The 25594-nt window shown below is 31.4% G+C and overlaps 1 protein-coding gene across 6 annotated transcripts in view; it reads right to left on the minus strand.

Moving 5' to 3' along the window:
- Positions 1-4085: 4085 nt before the first annotated feature.
- Positions 4086-25594, minus strand: part of LOC143240530 (phosphorylase b kinase gamma catalytic chain, skeletal muscle/heart isoform-like) — a 58134-nt gene continuing 36625 nt past the window's right edge. For all 6 annotated transcript variants that reach the window (XM_076483110.1, XM_076483113.1, XM_076483114.1 and 3 more), the window contains 5 exons: positions 20126-20249; positions 10789-10869; positions 10153-10194; positions 9459-9575; positions 4086-8721 (listed from right to left, as the gene is read on the minus strand). In XM_076483110.1, the coding sequence (XP_076339225.1) occupies positions 8578-8721; positions 9459-9575; positions 10153-10194; positions 10789-10869; positions 20126-20249 (508 nt within the window). In that variant the 3' untranslated portion in view covers positions 4086-8577. The remainder of the gene's footprint in view (positions 8722-9458; positions 9576-10152; positions 10195-10788; positions 10870-20125; positions 20250-25594) is intronic.

Here is a 25594-nt window from a genome sequence, read left to right on the forward strand (position 1 = left end):
ATTCTTTATATCGAATTTGTTAAACCGATCCAGCATTTTTGAGGAGCAAGCTATATCTGGTGTATTAGATAATCTACGCTTGTCATTAAACTGCATAGATTGGAAAACTCTAGTCATCGGTATTAGTTAGGCCTGTTGTAGTTTATAATACTTTATTCTTTATTTAGTCCACTAGAGCTAACAAATAATATGAAGAGTTTAATAGCATTTCAACCATCTGTTGTTCGTCATATCCATTGTCGAGGCAGATTTCTTGCTAAAAAAGAACTCAATTATCAGAAAGTTTCGGATCCGACTAGAACAGCGGTTACTATTCCCTTCGGTGATTTGTTTGTTTTGAATTTCGCGCAAAGCTACACGAGGGCTATCTGCACTAGCTGTTCCTAATTTAGCAGTGTAAGATTAGAGGGAAGGCAGCAAGTCTTCATCACCCACCGCCAACTCTTGAGCTACTCTTTTACAAATGAATAGTAGGATTGACCGTGACATTATAACGCCCCCACGGCTGGGAGGGCGAGCATGTTTGGTGCGACCGGGATTCGAACCCGCGACCCTCGGATTACGAGTCGAACGTCTTAACACACTTGACCATGCTTCCCCCCCCCCTTCGGTGGAAGCAACAGAGAGCCTGATGTGGCTTTGTTATAAGAAGAAGAAAAAAGGAATTTTGATACAACGAAACGCTATCTGTGTCAACATTTGTTATAGGTAATATTTTGTTGGCTAAAAATTTTTAAATCTTGTGAACTCTCAATGTTTCTACTGGTTTTGTCCTTTTATAATATTTGGTATTTAAGTCATAAGACGCTTGTTTGTTTTATTCTTTGAATTTCGAGCAAAGCTACACAAGGACTATCTACTCTAACCGTCCGTAATTTAGCAGTGTAAGATTGGAGGGAAACAGCTAGTCATCACCACCCACCGTCAATTTTGGGCTACTTTTTTGCCAAGGAATAGTGGAATTGACTGTACGAAATAAGAACAGTATATGATATTATTTCCAATATGAGCTGGATTAACAGATACCATGCCTAAAATTATCACAAATGATTTCCTTCTATTGGAGAGTGCGCTAAATCTCTGTGTGTGGGGATACGCAAACGCAAACTAACGTGGCAGGGGTTTAGTTTAGAGAGAGAGAAATCGTAAGAATTCTCTCTGCAACTGGGGTGTTCAGGAACTTTGTGGTTCCTCTTCGTCCCCTTTCGTGGAAGGTTATTGAATTTAGCCTTTTTTTATAATTTGTAAACTCTTTTTGGGTGAAGGAGTGAAGTTGGTCATACTTAGTATTATCCATGACCGAGGCAAAGGCAGCACCGGAGAAAACAGCCAGGTCCCGTCCCGAAAGGCAGATGTCAAAGTAAATATGAACACAAACGTCCCGTTTCAGGGCCTGGCAATAAAGTGTAGGGATGACACACACGCTCATATTTAAGCAATACAAAGGACATCTGGATTTTATTCTATACAGGTCATCAGAAGTTAGATATGAAGTGCTACCTAGAATATTCGATCTATCTCCTGTTCATATGCCTCTTTTCAGCTATCTAGAGCGTCTCGAATTCGAAAACCGGCGAATAGAAGAAAACCGAGATTTCTTATTTTCGTTCATCATTATCTTTCTTTAACAGGCCTAACGCTGACCCAGTCTAGCAGTAACTATAACTTCATCATCATCTGATACAGCAGAACGGTCTTTACAATCTTTAAATGTCTATTTTATTATTAGTCTATACAACATTTATAAAGCGTTATAATACACTCTATAACCTAATAACCGACGTACGCCATATTATAAAACAAAGTATAAGGGAAAAAATAGTGTTGTATAAAAAACAATTATATGAAAGCTAGATTATTTATTGTGAGAATACTTATTTGTCAAAAATATGAAAAGTGGGAAAGAAAAATCCATGAATAAATGGTTAAATATTAAAACCTAAGCCAAGAAATACATTAATTGGAAAGTAACTAGTCAGCACTACACCCAAAAGTCTACAATTTTCTTTTCTTTTTTTTCAAATTTTCGACTCGCATGTTAAGAATTAAGAGCGCTAATCACCAGACCGTACACAACGGTCAGAACAACATGCAAACTGTACAACGGTGTGAACATCACACTAAAATAATCGAGGTTGTCCTAGTAATTAGCGTGCGCGAACTACTAGTTAGGATTCCTAGTTTACATCCCAATTCTAATGAACATATTCCACATTCTAGGGTAACGGAGAATACCATCTGACGATCATACAAGAGTCCGATATTTGGCGTTGAGTGCTGTTAACTAGCTATCTTCCCTTTAGTTTGTTATCTTAAAATCGAGGAAGTCTGTGTGCCGATAGTTGTTTCTATTTTTACATAGAATTATGAAACAAACACGAGAATGACGCACAAGTACTAAACGTCCATAACTTAGAGAATTTTGTCCATACTGTGATGATGAATGCTCGTTATTTAAGCATTGGCCTTTACGTCCATCAATTGCAAAGGATAAAGACACGTCATTTCACTTGTCCACCGATGAGAGTAGTGACCTCGGATAACCTTTCGCTGCTCGTCCTTTGTGTTCTGTGCCCAAGAAACCTGAGAACTCGAGAGATGCACTTACAGATATCATAGTTGAAGGAGCATAGAGTGACCTTACAGCTGTGAATTTGAACGCGTTATAATTTTAAAACTACAGTGCTCACTTCAGTATAGTAGAGCCTGCTTAACAATATTAGAAGAAAACTATCGAAAGTGCCCATCACATGGTGCATCTTGAGCAGAATATAAACTGAGAATATATATATAAAATTTGTGATGCAGGGGAAGTCATGTCTCTTGCCCGTCAATCTGTACGAGTTCGGTGTGACAGAAGGTGCACGTGCAACCGGGCGTGTCACACACAGCATGTTTCTTTCACTCTCCCTAAATCATAAGCCCTGTTTCACTTGTGTTAAATAGTTTATATTAGACAGGTTGGTTAAAGATCAAATTATCGGCTTGTGTAAATATCAAAACACATCGATAAACACGTAAAAATAATTGATATATTGATCAACATTGTATAAATATCATATGATGTATTGATAATTGCTATTATATGAAAATATGTAACATATTGATAAATACTTGTATAAGTAGTAAAATTAAATAAAAAATTTAAATGAAATTAGGAACTATTGGGTATTCTTTACTTTGAATGGCATTATGGGTCATATAGCTAAATGAAGCAGTCTAAATCACGACACCATCCAAAGCATAGACTGAATATCGTTTTAAAATATATCCAAGTCGTATCACTTTACTTATTACTGTACTTTTTATTATGGCATTTATTTTGTTTTGAATAGTTTCTACAGTAATTCAATCAATAACCAATGATACATATTTTCTGTTAAAATTTTAATTTTTTCCCTGTATATTTGTTCAGTTTTTATATAAACACTATATATATACACTTTCAAAATAGCCACGATAGCTGTAACTTTTACAATAATTAAAATCGCAATCATAAATATATACAATTTAATACTTACTTTGGCCAGTAGATAAGTGTATAAAACTGTCAAAGTTAGGGATTAAGGTTTATAAATTTTGATTCGGATTTTAATTCTTATTTCGTTACTTTTGTAGCAGGATCTCCACTGAATCTTAAAATTCTTTTTTTTTTTTTAATATTCTTGTTTCCTTTTTATGTTCCAGGTGGGTTAAGGCGTTCGACTCTTAATCCGAGAGTCGTGGGTTCAAATTCCTGTCGCACCAAACATGCTCGCCCTTTCAGCTATGGGAGTGTTATAATGTGTGGTGCAGTTAATTCAACTATTCATTGATAAAAGAGTAGCTCAAAAGTTAACAGTGGGTAGTGATGACTAACTGCCTTCCCTCTAGTCTTGCACTCTAAAATAGGAACGGCTAGCGCAGATAGCCCTCATGTAGCTTTGTGCGAAATTCAAAAAAGAAACAAACAATTTAGATTTGCAACTTAAAGTTTTTTAACAGTTACATGAATTAGTAAACATTGGTGCTATACAGCCAAAAAATTTGATTCAAAAGTCAATTGTATCCTAAAAATAACTGAGCAAAACATCTCAATCACACTATTTATTCGAATTTGCTTTTAATTGAAACACGGTTTATTTACAAATAATTTCTCTGTGTGTGAACATTAAAAACCTTTGTCGAAGTCACACAGAGAGAGAAATGTACATTAGCATCTTCAACTGGTGTACTCATTCTTTGAAAGCAAAAACATACTGTGTATTTATATCAGTACTTGTGGCCTTAATAACATTCCACAATAACAGCTGCCTTTAAGACTCAATTATATTGCAAAATTGGAACAAACAGCTTTATTTTATTTTTTATAAGTATTTCTGGTTCACAAAAATTAATTCACAATTTCTAGACATAAAGAAAACAAAAAAATCTCATAACAGTATTCAAGAAACTAGACTTTAGATAACTAGAGTTTAACTATTAGTTAATAAAGAAACAGCTGAGTTGGTGTTATAAACTAAATCAATGAAGCCCAGCTAAATACGTAACATCATATTTATTTCAACGAATTACTAGCTTAAGGAACTGACTGATTAGAAAATAGTATATTTATTTTCAGCTAAGACTATTTGAAAACATAACAGTATAAATTATCTTAATTAATGCCACACAACAACAGATATTAACGAGCTCTCAATGTGTCAGCCAACAGTAATCCAGTAAATAATGGCTAATTAGAAAAAAGAATATATTACTTTAGTTATGATTAGTCAAGCAGAAAATAGTATAAATTATTTAAATTAATGCCTAACTAAATATACAATAGCATTCATTATTTAATAAGGAACTGATAAATTAGGAAACATAATATTTTATTAAGAACTGCCTATACAGATTAAAAAAAAAACTGTCAAAATGGTTTAGTTGATTAGAGAACAGTATAACACTGTAATTAAAGACTTGTTAAATAAACAAAAACACAAATTACTAATTAGGCACATTTCTACTCTGTTAATAAATGTTTCATTAAGCACAGTATCCATATTATTTTGTTCCCTAACACTGTTGTAATTCATACTGATATAGATAAACAGACAAGTCAGTACCATCATAGCTTCTCATACAGTATATAAGAACATCCCATAAGTTTTGTATATTTTTCATTCTGTATAAAAACTAGCTCTGGAAGTTGTGTATTTGAGAAATGTATCCTCTAACATAAGTTATGTTAATAATATAATGAGAACAATACATTCCTACAATTGCTTCATCTTCTACTGCTGTCCAATGCTATTGAAACTTTTCAATCTGTTATGCACAATATCAGAAACTTGCAAAACATATCTAAAATTGTGAAGCCTGAGAGGCATTTCACATCCAAAAATATATGCTACTTGTGTGGCTAATTTTATCAGTTTTGGCATAAAACTTGCTTATTTTCAATAAAAAAGCTATTCTGGTTTTGAGAAATTAGAATAGTAACTCACTAGAAAAGTAAAATATGTGTCAAAGATAGCTACTGTATTATAATGCATGACATTTTAGTTATTATTTACTCACCATTGTTAACATACATGTGTATAGAATTTGAAGAATATGTAGCACTTTGTAGGATTTAACTCATCATTACTTATTTTGGTGAGAAAAGAAATATTTAATAATAATATGTAACATTCTCTAACGTTACTAATGAGGGGTGCATTTCCACAAAAAAACTGGTAAAAACTCAGTTTCGGATGGTGAATTAACTTTGGTTGATACTTATTTTTTGAGGCATTGTGTTCTAGGTAAATATGCCAATTTGCACATCAATTTCTTTTTAATTGCACTGCAAGAAAAAAAAAAAACATGAGACAAACTATGTTTGTACTGATTCTCTTCCTTGCCCTTCCATGCACACTTGAAACTCCTCCTGTTGATAAGCAATGTACAACTTTTCTTTTAATTGAAATAGATTTAAATACAGAAAACTATATTTACCCATGTATCTTCACAATCCCTATGACAAACACATCACAATTAGAGTTTATATAACAAAGTATTATCATAAATACATTTACATGCATGTGTGCTTGCTGAAGCTTCAATGTATAACATTATCTATGTCCTTTCTCTATGGTGTTAGTGGTACCAATATTCTCAGTTCATTAGAATTCTTAAACCTTTTCTCACAAAATTAAGCATGCCACACGCTTTTAAAATATAATCTCTATAACACTATACATACAGAATTGAAAAAGTACTCTATCTCTTTAAAGTTCTTTTTTCGGATGAACAATCATATTTAAACAATCATTTTGAACTTCAATTATATTAAAATGAACAATAATTTACAATTTAACACTTCAGCTGTTCAAGGTTTCTGGAAGAAAAAGGTTTTTATGTAAATGATAAACAAATTTTAACTACCTTATTATATAAATTATACTTATTTAACTTACCAGGTCAATTTTGAGCAACCCTAGAAGTTTAAGAATACTTTCACATATCACTCTCACAGATCTGCCTTTTTAAAATTGTGGTTCTAAATAATACATGATAATTTTAGTATGAGACTGTGGGTTGCAGCCACATTTGCTTTTAATACAATAATGTTTAACTCATTACATGTATTTATAATTTTGAAATAACTTTACATATGTATAATAATGTAAATAATAAATAATAAAACAATTAAAACAGTAAATCCAGAAAATAAATCTGATGCTGTTAACTGTTTTTAATCACTCAATCTAAATAATAACGTTTATAGTCTTTCTAAAAGTAAAGAAAACTCAAATATGTTGCTCAATCTGACTGAAGTAGGCTGTAGCCACTGAAATGTCCAAAAGTAACTGGAACTTTTAGAAAATTTAGAGTGCACTAACCCATATACAAGAAAACTGTTCTGTTAGATTTATAGCTACAGTATGCTTAGACTTCTACTTTCTCAAAGACATGAAGAAATAAGATGTAACGCAAAAACTAAGGAAAACATAATAATTACTGTAAGTTAAAAATTTACTAAAAATAAACAAATGAATTTCTTAAACACAAACACAAAACTTTATATTAGCGGCTCTTCAAGGATTTATTTCTATTTGCCTGATTACCAGTGACAATGACTTTCCAATTTCCTCACACATGAATACTTTCATATGGAAATCTAGAAATCTTACACATTTGTTACATTAATAAGATTCACATACTGACTGAAAACATTTAATTTTTTATGCAAAAAGAACAAATCTCTTGTAAAACAGAATCATCCATGAAAAGCTGAATCCTTTGATTTATAACAAGTTGCTTAAAGTTATGACATCACAAATTTAAGGCACATTTGGGTTAGACAAGAATATCTATATATGCACAGAAAAAAAAATTAACAGCACATTTCAAATGTTAACTCTATCAAGAGTAATAAATATTACATTAGCATTAGCTGATTTTAACAGTTGTTATACTATATGGAGTTTTTACATATTGCACTTTATATAACTTTTATCACTACAAATGCTTTGCCTTTTTGGATGCAACCCTTCAATTTTATATCAAACAATAGTTAATAATATTTTGTTATACTTTTGAAAAGCCACCAATTTGTCACACCTTAGAAAAACAACATTAATATTCTCTTCTTAAACAAAGCACTCCTTCCTTTTTTTAACACTCTCTGCATTCAATATATTTTTTATATAAAGACCAGAATGTGAAAAAGGAAACTAATAATTTTTAAGTACATGCAAATACCACAAAGAAAAAGTGACAACTCAAAGTTAAAATCTGAAAATCTTAATAACATATTAAATTATTTCTGTTAATGACTCAAAACCTTTTGTTTGCTTTTTAACTTGATTTTATAGTTTGTAGTGATATTTTTTAATACTAGACTAGACATTGATCTTTTTTTCTTAGAATAATTCAGGGAAGAAATATTATACCTTTAAGTTATTTTAACAAATGATGAATTGTTCATAAAACATGCTTTCACCTCAAGATTTCCTAAAGCCCTAATTTGGCCCCATAGTTTATATTTGTATAAAAACAAAATGTACACACAAAATAAATATCACAATAAGTTATATGTCACACAAACATTTTGTTCTTTCAAGTGAAATTTTAACCATTTATTTTCATTTTTTTAACAAAGTAAGTTCTTATATTTTAAGTGATCTTTAACCCTTAACACTTCAAATATCCTTCATAAAGGCAATAATATGTAATCTATTATTTGGCAAAATATGAAGTTAATGGAAGAGTTAAAACTTAACATAAATAAGTAATGCACATACAAAAAATATTTATTAATAAGTACAACTACTACAATTTTATCAAGTATTTAACCACACCACAGAAACTTTAAGCTTAATCTTGTAGATTTGTGATATAAAAATTCAGTACAGTATAAGTTTCAAATAAAAAACTGATATGGCATTGTAGCTAGTCATGCTATATTATGTCTTAGGTAAATTCTCAGGCATGTTCCTAAACAATAGTAAACATTGAATATGGAAATTCATGAGATTTAAACTTTCCTGGCTGAAGAAATTCTACACACAAACACATCAAAACAAGTGACACCAATTTAAAGATCTCTTTCTAAATTCACCTATGTCATTATGTTGCTGCAGCCTTCATTGCACTGATATATATTTGTTTTAATTCTACTTTTGGTTGATTTTCAAAGAGTGCAGCCCGATTTTGGGCTTCCCCTCTCTTCACCCAGTGACAGTAGACACGGAAAGCACAGCCATCAATAACCTGGAGCAATGGAAGCATAACTGTAAGTGTATTTGGTTGATTCCTACTGATGCAATTTAATAAGGATGACCACTCCTTGAAGAATATTTTTTCTTTCTTTCATGAACAAATCAAAATATATACACATATTTTTTTCATCAGTTTCTTAAGAACTGAGGATAGGAAGAGTGACAAATTATTCCTTGTTTTCATTTCAAGTTATCTTGTTCAATAATTTTGTGAAAAATCCTTCAAGGAGTTTGAATAAAAGAATGAGAAAAATACCTCATTTACAATGGAAATTAAAACAATTCAGCAACAAAATTCACTTTGTGGATTTTTTCTTCATAAAATTCTTTTTAATTTTAATCAAATAAGATGATTAAGAAATAATTTTATGTTGAGAATTTGTAACTTGAAAAATGTTAAAAGACAGAATGTGTTCACACATAAAAAAGGAAATATGAGTGATTGACAAAAGTAAACAAAGAAAATACAATTTAAATAGAAATCCTGACTCATGAGTTTAGTAAGTGTATTTTATCTATATGAATTTTATTTAGTATTGAATCAGGGTTTCTGAAACATCAATAATATTTGTCAATGTATTTATAAATCTCAACACAGTTGAAATGAAGAATATTACAAAATACAATACGACTATACCCATTTTAGACTGGATACGTTTAATAATCAGTTATAAAAATATTTGATTATAATATAAGTCTGTTTGCTGGACATTTTGAAAAAAAAAATACCTTTCTAAGAGTTTTAATCCTATAGGGGTCACTACATGCAACATCAATAGATAAAGGTTCAGGAGTATGCTTCAATCTTTTGAGACGTACCAAGGCCCGTACACATAGTATTCCAAACTAGAAAAATTAACATAGGAACTTTTTAAAATATAAGCGTCAAGAAATTACACAAAAAATAAGCATATATACAATATGGAGATTAATCACTTAAGCACTAGAATACAAAACTAATGAAAACAATTACAATAACAGACATAATGCATGCCAAATGAAGTTTTTCAGTTTTGTTCTCTTTTAAAATATTGCAAAGAAATTATATTTTTAAGTTTATGAAGAAATGCTAATGGAAAAGTAGCTTAATGAAAACGACAGACATAAACACATGAATAAATGTTTGATTTACATTTTTAGATGCATGTATCATTTGCATGACTTGACAGAAGACTCTTCTGCTTTAAAAACAAGAGGTTGCACATAGGACAAACATTCCTTATCATTTCATTCTGAAGGTTTTGAAAGTAAAACTTGCATTGGATGAGCTGAAATCCAAATTTTACAAACTGTTTTTATTCTGTAGAAATCTTTTTGTTTTTGTTTAAAGTTGTGTGTTAATTTCTTATTATTTCAGACAAGTGTTATTGATCTTATGTTCATTTACTACAAAAGAGGTTCTGTGAAACCATACTTCACCTACCTGAAATGTTTTCTTTGCATTAAATTTTCTTCCCTTTGTTGTCTAATAAAAAACAGAAGTTTTATTTGATTGATACAAAATTGCAGGTAACATGAGTACTTTGAAACAAAACTATGTTTTGTGTGCAATATTTGAATTGTATTTTACATGCTACATATTTGAATTGTATATTACATGCTACAAGCAATCTAGATTTATACACATATTGGATAAATGAGTAGGAATAATTCCACTAACTTATTATTCTCTTTGAGGCCAGTATTTATTCTCAGCAAAGAATGATTACATAATTTTCAGGTCAGTTTAACCTAGTTTCTGAAAATTCTGAGTATTCAAAACTAATATGATAATATCAATTGATAAAGCTAGTATCTTACTACAAATATGAATTTATACTTTTTACACATGAAAGGATCACTTAAGAGTAAATTCCTGAGCACTCTTGATTCATAAGGAACAAATGATTACTTAAGACTAAATTACAGGCCAGTATTACCAAATTTCAAGAACATTTAAAGCCCTTCTAAGGTTCAAACCCTTAATGCTTGCTAGTAACTAATGAAAATAAAAGTAATAATAATGGCTATTTTTCAAACATATTAGTTTTCATGAAGATAAAAAAAAATTCTTACTTACTATTATTTGAAAGAATTCATGTTTTAAAGCTTCTGAAACAGTTATTCTTTTCTTTTGGTCTACAACAAGCATCTGTCGTATCTGCAGAAGAAGTATGAGTGTCAGCAAAACAAAAACTACCATCATGAAATAAACAAGTGATGTTTATTGTAAAAAAATGAATTCAATAACAACAAAAAACTCATTAAGGTTGTTCAGATACAAACATATAAAAATACATGTAAACATTAGTATAGGAATAATCCAAGGATAACATACAAATCAATGTATTTTGAGCTAAAATAAATGACACTCCAATAAAATAAAAAATTTATTAACCAAATTTATACTTACATCATTTACTAATTAAAAACATAATTAATAATTGATGTTTTTGGCTTAATATTGTGCCTATTTGTTATGGAAGATTTTTGGAGAATCTAATTTACACTGAAAGAATCACTTAATTTTCTTTCATCCAGAAAAAGGTAACTGCTTATTATGTTTCCTAAAATAACTGTACATGTAGATAACTTCCCTATGGATAATATATGATTTTATTTTAATGTTTCCTGTTTTTATCTAATATACTGGACAAATGTGTGTATATGTTTTGCTTTTGTGCAAAAATCAAATTACCTTTTGTTTCATTATAATTGAAATAATGACAAAAACAAGAAACAATTGAAAATGAAGAGTGAAGAAAACAAATCAATGTTTAGTTCTCACAGTCGGTACTTTTACTACAAATAAAGAAATTAAACCAAAAGCAGATTAAATATTAATTGATCTTTTTAGAAGTTCTACTCAATCAAGTTTTTATATCATGGTAAACTGTGAAAAATCATTTGAGCTTCTTCACAAGGAGGTACAACTGTCTCAATTTTTCCAATGCCAAAGTGGAGTGGGGTCTATTGTTGGTGGGTCAAACTGTATCAGCTCTCACTGCTGGCACAGTGGAGTAAAGTCTATTGTTAGTGGGTAAAACTGCATCAGCTCTCTATGTGGGCACAGTGGAGTAAAGTCTATTGTTGGTGGGTAAAATTGTATCTGCTCTCTCTGCTGACAAAGTGGAGAAGTCTATTTTTAGAAGTTAGAACTGTTTCAACTCTCTCTACTGGTAAAATGGAATAAAGTCTAAAAAAATCACTAAATGATATCACATGAATTTTTTTTATTTTATGTAGCAGAATAAAAATAAAATCTAAATATTTCTTTACAAAAAATGTATTAAGATTTATTTTTTGTTGAAAAAAATGTCATGTTTTTAGTGATTTTGTATGCATGCAACAAGTAAGCCCACTTATTTTTAGCAGTATTTCATGTATAAGACTAAGAAAAATGCATTTTTGATTTTTGTTTGATTTCAAGACGTAACTGCACAAACAGTAATAAATAATTAGAGTAACTGCACTGTTAAATTTACCAGTTTCTGAACAAAAGATTCAATTTATAAAACAAATAACCTGACTAAAACCAGCAAATATGTGACTATATGAAAAAAGCACATACAGATACATTTTTGACTGACAAAACACATTCAAAGCAAAACCGAATACATTCTTACTTTCATAATCAAAGTTACTGTTAACAGACATAAACTGGCAGTGACTTCCTTCCTGGATGCAGTACAAGAAAATTACATTATTGTAGTTCAGTTTTCAGTATGTGTGTGTTGTCCCATATGAACCCACACAATGATCACTGATGTTTAAATGGAATTTAATGTGATGAAATGAACTACATTTATACCATGTACACTGAGGAACTGTAACAATCAAGAATTAAGTTCATATAAGTAAATTCGCTCACATATTTGAATTACAGGCCCATAGAAGACAATTGTACACAAAAGCCATATTGTTACTGGTATGAGCATGAAATTACAGCTTAACAGACATATCAGTTCTACACAGGATTGTGGCAAGATAGAAACAATGAATTAAGACCTATACTAAATATCTTACATATTCTGACTCTTACATTATCAAAATAAAGCCAATTTTTGAAAGTTTCCAAAAGATAAACAAATTAATACCTCGTTCGACCAGCAGGTACATGGGGAATCCCTAATTCAAATTCCAAAGCCTCCAGTGTCTATTTTAAGAAATTCCACGTTTGTGACCATACTAACCTCAGAGTGAATCTATTTATAGGTATTCATAGTCAGGTATTCTTACGTGCTTGGTTGACAATGATGGCATAATTATAACATAACAAAATTGTGAAGACATAACATGTATGAAGGCAATATAACAAAATACTCAAACATACAAATGCATGCATTATCTCAAGGGTAAATATCAATTTCCATATATTCAAGTACTGTGCATGAGAGAACTAATTGTCTATGGAGATAAACGTGTGTGATTGGGTTTCCAGATCGTTCCCCAATCCGGATCAAACCAGATTCATTTGGAAGGGCATAAAACTCAGATATTGTTAGGATTTAGATTCAAAAAATGAAATTGAGCTAGATGTTGCTATAATGTGTGTTACATCCATATACTTATAGTACAATTACCTACCTACAATACTGGTCACAAACCTGAGCCCAACAACACACACAAAAAAAGAGAATTAACGTTTGTATAAGAACTGCTACAACACAAAAAATCGATCATTTCAAAAAATATTTATTGAAACACTGCACATCAACTACTGAACACTATGAAATGTGGATTGAGTGCTTTCATCAATACAATTTCATAACAATACATTTTGTTCTCACATACCTGTTTTTAATCACTAACACTTTCTTTGAACTGAAATAACTGTAATAAAAAAAAGATCTAAACATAGTTAAAAAAGTTTTTATGTTTGTTGTTAAACACAAATCCACCTAATGGACTATCTAAAACTGTGCTTACCATGAGTATTGAAACCCAATTTTTTAGACTTATTGCAGATTCACTGAGGAGATTGGATGGATGAAACAGAAAATGTTATTTAAAATAAACCATGGAAAGTACCACAAAACTATTGTATATTTGCTAAAAACTTTGTGTTTCAAAGGGTGTAGCTTGTAGAATTTCAGTTTATTTTGCTGCAATATTTGAAAAGACATACTCATACAGAATCAGATGGGAAAAATTGTCATTCTTTCACATCAATTAAAAAAGTAATGTTGAAAGGTTAACATATTCTTACAGTGAAAATGTATTCTCAATAGGTACTTATCTCCCCTCATACAAAAGTTGCCTCAATCTTTTTTTGCCCTTTAGGCACTGTTAAAAGAATTTTTAGTAATCATTGCACCAGTCTTTACACCCTACCAATTTCACACTATTTCTGAACATGTACATATCATGCAGTTACTCTCCACCTGTAGTACTGTATTACCTATGACAGCATAGCTATCTCCTTCTGCTATTTTTGCTCAATCCTACCTTTTGAGAATTGACAGGTATTAGAACAAAAACACCAGTTTTAATAGTTGAAATATATTTCTGTGTAAGAGAATGTTAGCTTCCAAAGCAGACATACCTCCTCTCACACAAAACACTAGAATGTCATACTGTATAAAAAGGCGGAAGGCCTGTGTAGGAACACAAAGAACAAACCAAGTGGAAAGTGACTACCCTGAATAAACAGATGTGTTCTTTCCTCTGGGAATAAGGAAAGAAACATAAAATGGATAGAAAAGGTAGTGCTTGCAAAATTGTAAAGGTTAAGAAGATGCATATTGAAGCATAATATAACAAAGAAAAAACAAGTATGTAATAACAACAAGTGGTTAGGACATGTGAACTGTGATAATGATACCCAACAACCCTTACCATAAGTGAACAGAGTATCATATGTTAAGCTATTAGAATTATGATAAGGAAGTGCATAATGGCTGTAACCAGACAAACTCCCAAAACCACTATGGGTGCGAGAAGTATGACAAACCAAACGTAGCCTTTGGAGGTCTTGGCACTGCCCTGATTCAACTGCAAGAACAGGGAAAGGTGTAACTGGTATTTTGGGCAAAATCATAATTCACTCAACTGTAAATGCAAGACAGAGACATCCTTTATACAGAGGACAAGCAGCATTCACTCAACTGTAAGAACAAAGTACAAATGTCCAGTTGTTAGTATTCCCGAGGCAAATGAAATCTCTCAAGCCCAACTGTAGAAAGAGGAAAAACACCTTCTGTAACTGGAATTAATGAGAAAAGAGGTGTCTACTACACAAAGGTGCAAGAACAATGGAATAATAAGGAGACCTTCATGAAGACTTGCCTCACTTATTATTTGATCACTGGTTTTACTGAGTGCAATATGACCAGTCAAAAAACATCTGAGGGAAGTGCCAGTAGAGAACAAGCTTTTGCTCTCTTCTCACTGAGTGGATAAATGAGTATAAATATATTAACATGGAATTACAATCAGGAGAAAGCCTTCATGGTCCATCACCTAAACCTTAGCAAATGGGAGCTGAAAATGGTGTGGACGCCCATGATCCATTATATGAAAAAAAGGGGAGTAAGAAAGTATAATGAAGACTGGAGGAACATCAACAGGAGACAGTGCAATGTGTGACTGTGTTTACCTCTTTTGAAAAGCAGACCAAACCAGATTAAGGAATCAAAGTATTGGCAGAGATGGTAAAAAAAATTCTCCTTCTGCTTTACTCATGAAGTCCTAGAGTGATGGTCCAACAAAGATTTCACATGATTTCTAACACATATACACCATTAGGTGTAACAGAAATACCCCATATCAACCATGCACATTAAATAGTTATTTTAATTAAGGCAGGTTTTAGACAAAGCACACATATCTAGGCTACACCCACCAAAAAATGTGATCAGTAAAGAAGATGCTAATATTAGTGAGGTTGAAAAGAAAACATAGATGAAAGGAAGCAATAAGATTTACCCCAAGAAAAAAAGAACAGATATATATATGGACTTGTCAAGGGAGCAAAACATTATCTGTTGGTTCAGGCTGTGTCTTCTTCACCATCCTTTGAAGGTAACTAACAAAAGACATGGTAAGATGACAAATTTGATGGGAAGTGATGTTATAGGGATAGCATCCTTTCAGAGACAAGTTTGAATAAGCCAGCCAGATAAGCTGCAGAATGATCCAGTAAGAATAACAAGTTATATAATACTGGAAACTGAAATGTTACAGAGAATAAGGAGCCAAGTAACACAAACCTCAAAAGGAGGCAGAATTTGTTACACAACACCTGTAGGAATGAATCAGAAAAGGATCAGAATGGAAGTACAAGTAGAAAACAGTCGGTAAGGAAATAGATGTTAAATCCAAAACACAGTCATTGGCAGCATAAGACCGATGGAAGAAGGGTCAAGTTAAGGATAAAGGATGACAAAGAAGGTACAGTAAGTTTGAGGATAATATAAATGGTATAAAAATCTGAATGGTGACAATCATAAGGAAGTAGGTCATGAGTAAGGGAAGGTAATTGGAACAAGAAGACAAGGACTGAAATGTAAGACAGGAAAGGGCATAAAGAACCATAATGAGATCCCAAAGCAAAGGAATGGAAAGAAGGGAAAGGACAAAGGAAGACAAAAGGGTGGGAAGAACAGAACCCATGGTGAAGAGACCAAAACTGAAGGTATACTACAATCAATGAAAAAAAGAAATGGAAGATTTCATAAATCAGGTAGGGTGGATGCAAGATCTGATGTCAAACCCTAAGATTGAACAGGAAGAAAAAATCCTGTATAAAACAGAGTGGTAGCACTTATGGAATGAGGAACTACTTTGCGATGCAAAATTTACTGGAAGATAATCGAACCACCACTAGATGGAAGGAGTCAGTTAAAAAAAATCATGTGAAGATTACATTGTAATGATACTGGAGTCAGTAATATAAGTGACCACAGTGGAAAGGTGAGAGTGTGCCATAACCACCACCCCCCACAGAAGAGGAAGGAAGTGTGACAATGCTGGATGAACTACCAAAGACTCAAAGGATATTATTGCAGAAACATTCCTTGATTAACCAAAGACTAAAAATTTCCTGAGAGTCAAGATAAGAGCCTCAGCTCCCAAACAGGTGTATAGGAACAGATATAAATCTAGATGAGGTGCAAATAGTAGCAACCCTATAGAGGTCTGGACTTTCTTCAATCATAAAACCAGGGATTTGAGGAAAAGTTTCACAAATCAATGAGTGTTCAGAGAATGAAAAGCATAGGAGTACAGCCCATGGGAATGTGAGGGCTTCCAAGGAAGTCCATATTCCCAAAGAGATACTACAGAAAGGGTTGGATGCGTGAACTGCAAGCTCCAAACCCAGAAATGAAGAGGGGAAGGGGATATTGAGATGGTGTGAGATTCCCCTTGTTATAAGGAAACCAACCCATTCTGCATCTTTTAGGACCAGAAGAAAGTTAACTTTGGTCTAAGAATGAGAGAAAACATGTAGGAACCTGTCGAAACAAAAATGGAAGAATGGAAATAAAAGGCAACAACATAAAAATTAGAAATTGTCAAATCAAATTAACAGGAAAAGGCAACAAAGCACAATCAAAAACTGTAGTTACTCTCAGAAAAATCAAACATGTCTAAACCGTGTCATGTCAATTAAGAAAGTGAGGATTGTGTGGGAATAGCAGAGGGAGCTAGCTGCACTAATCCAGGTGGCACAGTGGTACTGGTGGAAAGTAGTCACATGATATGCACATGTCCAGAAATGAAATCAAACTGGTGGGGTGTAAAGACTAGTGTACTGAATACTAACAAGTGTAACAGATTTACTATTACACATTTAGTTTAATATTTACCTTTCTTGTAATATATTTTTTTTTATACATGTGACGTGTATTTTTGGATGTGTATTGCACAAGTCCCACCTGCTCCCTAAAAAGTAGAAGATTCTGGAGGGCAAGAATCAACAATATATGATTTATATGTTTCTGAACATTGTTGAATGTTTGAGAATCTCTCTTGAATATGCAAAGGGAAGCCATCACAAGATGCTGAGAGACAGTTACTATTTTGTCATCTACAGTCATATATTATAAGCCTTGGAAGCTATAATTGTGGTTAACACTTATTAGTCAAAAAACTACAAAATTTGACCAGAAAGATGTATAGATTTTGAACATTACAAACCATTCAACTTCAGTGAACTACCTTGGATGTTATTAATTCCAAAAGATCATTAAATATCTTTGCCAGAAAAAGTTCGCTTTTGAGCAGCGTGAGGTCAACCAAAAAAAACAGCTAGGTAGTTTAGATGAGAGGTAACAATATCAACTCAGAACTAGTTACTTGTCATGGACATAGACCATCAATAAAATATTCAGTTCTAAATCAGATAGAAACCTCAGTACAGTTTGTAAGTTGGTAAAACTCTTGTATATAAACCAATATTTGTAATAACTATTAATATCAATTGTATTATTATTATTTATATATTCAATATATTTGTATTATGACAGAAAATTATGTGTATCAATCATGTTGGCAAATATAAATATGATCATATAAACATTTAATTAACTTCTAAATTCAAAATAAATTTTTAGCTATTTGATATCATAATACATTAACATATGTAACATAATAAATCTGAGAGTCATCCAAGATTAATTACAATGTGTAACAATGCTAAGAGGTCAGACAATGATCAAGACAGGATGTTTGTGTGAGAAAGTGAAGCTGATTAATCTACAGCAACAGCAGAAAATTGTACAACGGAGATCAGAAGGTTTAGTTTGTTTTAAATTTCATGCAAAGCTACTCACGGTCTATCTGTGCTAGCCGTCCCTAATTTAGCAGTGTAAGACTAGAGGGAAGGCAGCTAGTCATCACCACCCACTGCTAACTCTTGAGCTACTCTTTTACCAATGAATAGTAGGATTGACCATCACATTATAATGTCCCCACAGCTGAAAGGGTGAGCATGTTTGGTGTGATAATGATTTGTACCCATGACCCTTAGACTACAAGTCAACGCCTTAACCCACTTGGCCATGCCAGGCGAAGAGATCAGAAGGAAATAATGAATTATAACCCCCAAAATGGACAAATCCATGTCTGGTTAGCTATTTGGAGCTACAACAGCCTCATCAATATAACTTTATTAGGTACTGTATTCTCAAGACAGCTGGTGTGGGTATTAAACCTTTAATAAAGTACAGAACAATGTTTCAACCTTCATAGGTCATCTTCAGTTAATGCTGTTTTGTACTTTATTTCAATTAACATGTTAATACATTTTTACTTCAAGTGGGTTTCTCATCATCACAAATTTGTTAGGTATTAAGATGAAACCATTATGCCTGACACTGTAGTACCAAAAATATTACAAACTACATTTACACATTTTTTTTAAGTTATCTTGAAAACTTAAAGGTTGATACTTTACTCCAATTTTAGTTTGTGTGCATTTCTAATGATGACAAAAATTTATTTCTTCCCTCTGTTCAATAATTTCGAAATTTGAACAAATGATATCAAAAGCAAAATTCCACAAACATAATATCATAATATCCAAACAATACTTTTACAGCAAGAGTATTAATATTTTAGTAAGCTAAGTCATTACAGATTCTCCCAGGGAAGGGCTGTATATAATCATTATCACAATCTTGCATTTTTCACTGGATATTTGAAATGGTGATGAAGGGTAGAAAATGTAGACAAAATGTTATTTACAAATATTTCTTATAATATTTGAGAGCTTTCAATAATTCCACATTTAATGAAACTTTTACTTTAGTCCTGAAAAATAAGATTTTATTAAACAACATTCAAAACTGTTGCTATTGGTAGAAACAAACCTCAGATATTTATAGCTATAAATTGGCAAAAACTTCTGCAAGTCTAATCATACTTACAAAGACCAAATTATACCAAAACATTAATATTCTATACCATGTTTCTTTAACAATATTAGTAGATTTGATTACAAATATTTGTACATTAGAAAGTTAGGTTCTGACATGAATTTAAAGTATGTGACAGGCTACTGTAAAATAACCTATTCAAACACCTCCCTCACAAAAGTATGAAACCAAAATAGTCAAAGTACCAAAAACAAAACATTTCAAATATCCCTAGTCACAAAAATGAAATTAATAACTGTCATATAATTGAAAGTGAATACACAACCTGTTATAACAAAATACATTTATAAATGTTAAATTTTACCATTTTATCAACAAAAATTGATATTGATAAAAAGTAAGTAAAAAATTGAGTATTTCATTACCATACACATACATGTAAAAAAAAAAAATCTTCCCACAGTTTAGTATAAGACTGTACAACACATATAATGAAAAACAAGAAATAGAAGTCAGTATGTAATATAAGAAACAATTCACACAATTAAATTACAATGGATCATCTGGCAGTAAATCAAATTATACAGAAATACTTACAAGTTCCTTAGGAAGATCTGTAATGTCATCCCATTCTGGACTACAAAATTCAAACTTTCCTTCCATAATATTTCTCAACATAATCATCTGTTTACGATGCCAAAATGGGGGGAAGCCAACTAACCTAGAATGTGAAGACATAAAAGGTGATTCAGGAGATAGAGCCTCAATGTGTGAATTCAAACTTTAAAAAAATCTTACAAAAAGAAATTTCTTGTCCAATATGCAAAGTAATTTTCATTTTAAGATAAAAAATATTTTTATGCATCAGAAAATTTTCAGATTTCACATGTAAAATCATTATAATATCCAGATAGTTATAAAATATATCTAAAGAAAAAACTTTATACTTTATCTGTTATTTTCACTAATGAATCTCTATGAGTGTGTGGTAGAATTGACTGATCTGGAAACCCAATCACACATATTCATCCCCATAGACAATTAGCTCTCTCAAGCACAGTACTTGAATATATGAAAATTGATATTTACCCTTGAGATAATGCATACATATGTATATTTGACTGTTTTGCTATATTTGCCTTCATACATGTTATGTCTTTACAATTTTGTTGTGTCATAATTATGCCATCATTGTCAACCAAGCATGTAAGAATACCCATAAATAGATTCACTCTGAAATTAGCATGGTCACAACCATGTGGGATTTTATACAATAGACACTGGAGGCTTTGGAATTTGAATTAAGGACTCCCCATGTTCCTACTGGTCGAACAAGGTATTGATTTGTTTATCTTTTGAAAACTTTCAAAGATTGTTTTAATTTTGATAATGTATGAGTCAGAATGTATATGATATCTAGTACAGATCTTAATTCATTGTTTCTATCCTGCCATACTCACCTGTTGAATTTATATGTCTGTTAAGCTGTAATTTCATGCTCATACCAGTAACAATATGGCTTTTGTGTACAATTGTCTTCTATTGGCCTGTAATTCGAGTATGTGTGTGGATTTACTTATATGAACTATGGTGATATCACTAAACTTGTTAATTCTTGATTGTTACATTTTCACGGTGTGGACGGTATGAATGTAGTTCGTCACAATAAATTCCATTTAAACATCAGTGATCATCATGTGGGTTCATATGGGGCAATGGCATTTTAAAATTTTGTAATTGGAGGATATGAAAATTTTTTTTTTTTAGATTTCTATATACATATATATATAGTTGAATAACCAAAAAATTATAAATCACTATATTGATACCATGGAATTCTACATAATTTATCAAGCTTAGTAATTAAGCTGTATTAGAGTCTGAAAAAAAAAAGAAAGTTTGAGCAGGCTAAAGACACAACTTCCACGCTTGAAATCATGGTTTGAAAGAATGAGGTAGCCTCCTAACATAATAAATGTCTGAGAAGAACCAGAGTAACATTGTAAGCTTTTGATTAGTCATTCACATGCTACATATCAAAGTATGTGTATATGAGGCACCATTTCTAAAACTGGAAAGAGATGAGTGGAGCCACTGTTTTTAATTCAGTGCATACACAATATCTCACCAGAATGTAAATATGTAAGGTCTCATTTTATATTCAAGCTTGCCAATATTGGTAACATAAAACTACAGATTTAGTATTTTGACATCACAAACATCTAATTTCAATCAGTGCTGCATTCAGTGTACCATGTGAAACATCATAATAGATGTTTAGCTTTTTTTTTTTTAATGTTTACTTTTATATTAAGAAATTAATATATGTAAACACTATTATTTGAATTATAATCTACATGTTGATACCAAACTTATGGACATAAATTTATGAAGTTGCAGTTCAATACAATTTTGAATGTGAGTCAACAAACATGATGACATGACCTTTGACCTATGATCTATCTGGTAAAAGTTAATATTCCTGCTGGTTGGTTACATGTTATTTTACATTACAATCAACAAATACTATAAGAACACAAAGGTTATGAGGCAATGCTGCTGATTAGGCAAAGAAAGCAAGTTTACATGTTAAATTCAGGTATACTTTCTTTCTTCAGTTGTATTAAGAGATGATGGAGAAAAGATTACACTTGAATATCATTTTGTTTTACTTCTAGAGAGATATTAATCATGGCTTACTTGTGTCATGATTAATATCTCTGTAGATAACTCACTATGGTTTTACCTGAGCAAGTACGCACACTTTGAATTCTCTTTGTTACAATAAGTGGTTTGTTCATTTATTTAATTTGTTTAGTACAATTATTCAACACTTCAAAAACTCAGTCAATTTATCATATACAGAAGGCTTCCATTACTTCATGGTCTAATCTGCTGTTATGAATCAGTTTACCAATATGATATTTACTGGGACATTGATTTCACTTGAAAATACTATATACATATATATACACAACAAAAAGATAATTAAAAACTGTTAATTTAGAAAGGGGGATAGGGATCATAAAAATGTAGAGAAACAAGTTGAATCAACATACAACTACACATTGTTAAACAAGTAAACAAACTAAGCTGGAAATAGCATCTAAACTACAAATTCCTATTTTGACTTCACTAAAAGTGATACGTTCTATAGACATGAAGTCTAAATATGGACTTGTAGGTTGAAAAAATAATGTTGACACTATTTCTTGTGCCTTTTCTTCTCCAGAGTTCCTAGTTGTAGGCTTAAAAATATCATACTTGCATTTTCATTCAACTTGTTTCTGTATTTGTTTTTTATTATCCCTATTCCCCATTTTAAATTAATAATTTTTAATTATCTTGATTTTTAAGTTTTTTTATAATCATTCAGCTTCAAATCCTAATATGTAATTGCACCATACATAGTATTTCATAGACAAAATAGTTCTTGATCTATTAGGTGGAACTTCAAACTTGCAACAAATACCAAACCCCCAGCTGTCATAAAATAATGAAACAAACAATTAACCTGAGAAAGAAGCAACTTGAAGACAAAAAGCGGAAGACTTTTGAAACATCGTCTTCTACATTTGTGTCTCCACAACAGGCAGTTACCATCCATTCTACAAAGTTTCATCATGAACACTCTGCCTAAACAATCCATTACCACAAATAATTTTTTAAATGATTCTTTGAAAAAAAGGAAAGGTCTTGGGTCTTTTCAATATTAATTACCCTGCTTGCTACAGGCATCCTTTACTGTATATTTCAAAAGATTTTTTGTAAGCTACATTCAAAATTTAATTAAACTACTTTTTGCTTGTTCATGTTATACCAAATAAGCATAGCATAACATCTTACCTAATAATCAGTATTTTAATAGTGCACAAGTTTAAAGTTCTTAAATAAATTTCATAAAGCAATATTAAAAAAATGTCCTCAAATTCTTCTAGTGGGAGAAATATAACATATTTTCTCTAGGCATCCCTTCTTCCCCGAGTTATTTATCACCCCTTGAAGACATATGAAATTTAACATAAGATACTTATTATAATATCATCATTGTGCAGATAAAGCATAATTTTTATAGCCTCCAATTTATTTTTCAGTACAAGCATCATTCCTGCAAGAAACACTTCAATTAGCTTGAATGAATTTGTAATGGTTCTTGTCACATAGTTAGAAAGCCAGGAAAACTGTGATAATTATTGTGTATTATTTAATTAAATGAAAATTATTTAGTGTACTACTACTATTAGTATAAAAAGGTAGTGTTATGTGTCATCAACAGCAAATTAAAAAAAGCCCAGGAAAGTACTTTATTTCTTGTGTTTTATGTGTATTCTTTATTTATTATTATAAAAATATAATTAAAATGTAAAAATAGGAAACTCTTTAGGTTAGTTGAAACTAGATTAAGTAAAATAAATAATAATACAAATTTTTCACGACGCATGCACGTGAGCAGGATGGAGTAGCTCATAGGTTAAGCAATTCAATAGCATAACATGAACTACATGATCCCAAAGTGATATACACTTTATAATGGTGAGAATAGTACAAATAGTTAGACTTGGTTCGAAGGGTTTGTTTGCTCTTTCTTGGAATTTCACGCAAAGCTACACAAGGGCTATGTGCACTATGCATTTATAATTTAGAAGTGTAAAACTAAAAGGGAAGGTGACTAGTTATCATCATCCACCTCCAATGATTGGGTTACTCTCTTACCAATGAATAGTGGGAATAACTATCACATTATTATGTCTCAATAATTGAAAAGATGAGCATGTTTGATGTGACTGAGATTTAAACCTGTGACCCTTGGATTATGAGTAAAGCACCCAAATCACCTGGCCAGGCCAGGATTTAAAGGGCAATAAAACAATAAAATTTAAGTATAAATAGATGTATATTGTTACAAGTTTAAAGCTACTTAGGATAAACAAATGTAATTTCATGTTACAATTTGAAGCCATTCTAGAAAGAAAATAAGATAACAATAAGTTATTTCAATTTCTTTCGATGGTTACGAGGATGGTCAAATGGACCAAACCTATATATATACAAATTTTGTGTAGACAAAATAAAAACCATAAAATACAAAGTGTTACTGAAATAAAGACATCTGAAATATACTTAGGAAATTTTAGAGGTTACACAAAGGATTTGAGATTCTTCAGATGATGAAAAGTATTTTTTTATCTAAAGATGAAAATGATCTTGCATAGGAATGGTGAAAGAAATAAAAGACTTGATATACATACAAACAAATCTTTATTAAAAATACTACATTAAAAACTGATTTTCCTTACAAACAACACGTAACATGTATTAGATATACAAAAATACACATACTGTAGTAAAGGTTATAGTATCAACACAATTTACAAGTAAAAACAGTTATTTGCTTGTCTCATGACACCAAGCACATAATAAGAGTTCGTACCAGCTCATTGCAAAATATGCACTACAAGTACTGTATGCACATACCCTACTCTAAATTAATTGGCTAGTTTGCAGGTGCCAACTGGGCTCATTCCAAACATCATGAACAGAATATTAAAAACTGTATGCAATATGTACATGACAAAGTGTGAAAATAATGTGTGTGCTGTTTGATCTGAATTTCTAAGAAATGAACATCAGATTTGGATTTGATATATCAAACTGAAATATCCAGCACTTTCACTGTGCTGTCGGAGGTCTGAAAGACAACACATAAGAGAAAGGAAATATTTGCATGTCATACTAGGTAGAAAGAAAAATCATTCACATCTGGAACTGATTCACAAATGTATAAAAACCTATGACCTATGCAAATATATGCAAAATTACCTACTTTATCATATAGCTGGTGTATGAGCATAATATTCATAGCATGATGATTACACTTCATATATAAAAATAATTTCAAGCATACTTCCTATCTGTCTTTAAAAAAAACAGCTTACAAAATGTATATCACAACCACTGCTGCCCTTAAGCCAGGAGTCAGAACAATTACACAATTTCAACAGTGTGTATTAGAAAGCACAAAACACATTTGATACAGTTAAATTATTTACTGCAGCATAAGTTTTG

The sequence above is a fragment of the Tachypleus tridentatus genome, chromosome 13, assembly GCF_004210375.1.
Source record: "Tachypleus tridentatus isolate NWPU-2018 chromosome 13, ASM421037v1, whole genome shotgun sequence".
Lineage (NCBI taxonomy): Eukaryota > Metazoa > Arthropoda > Merostomata > Xiphosura > Limulidae > Tachypleus > Tachypleus tridentatus.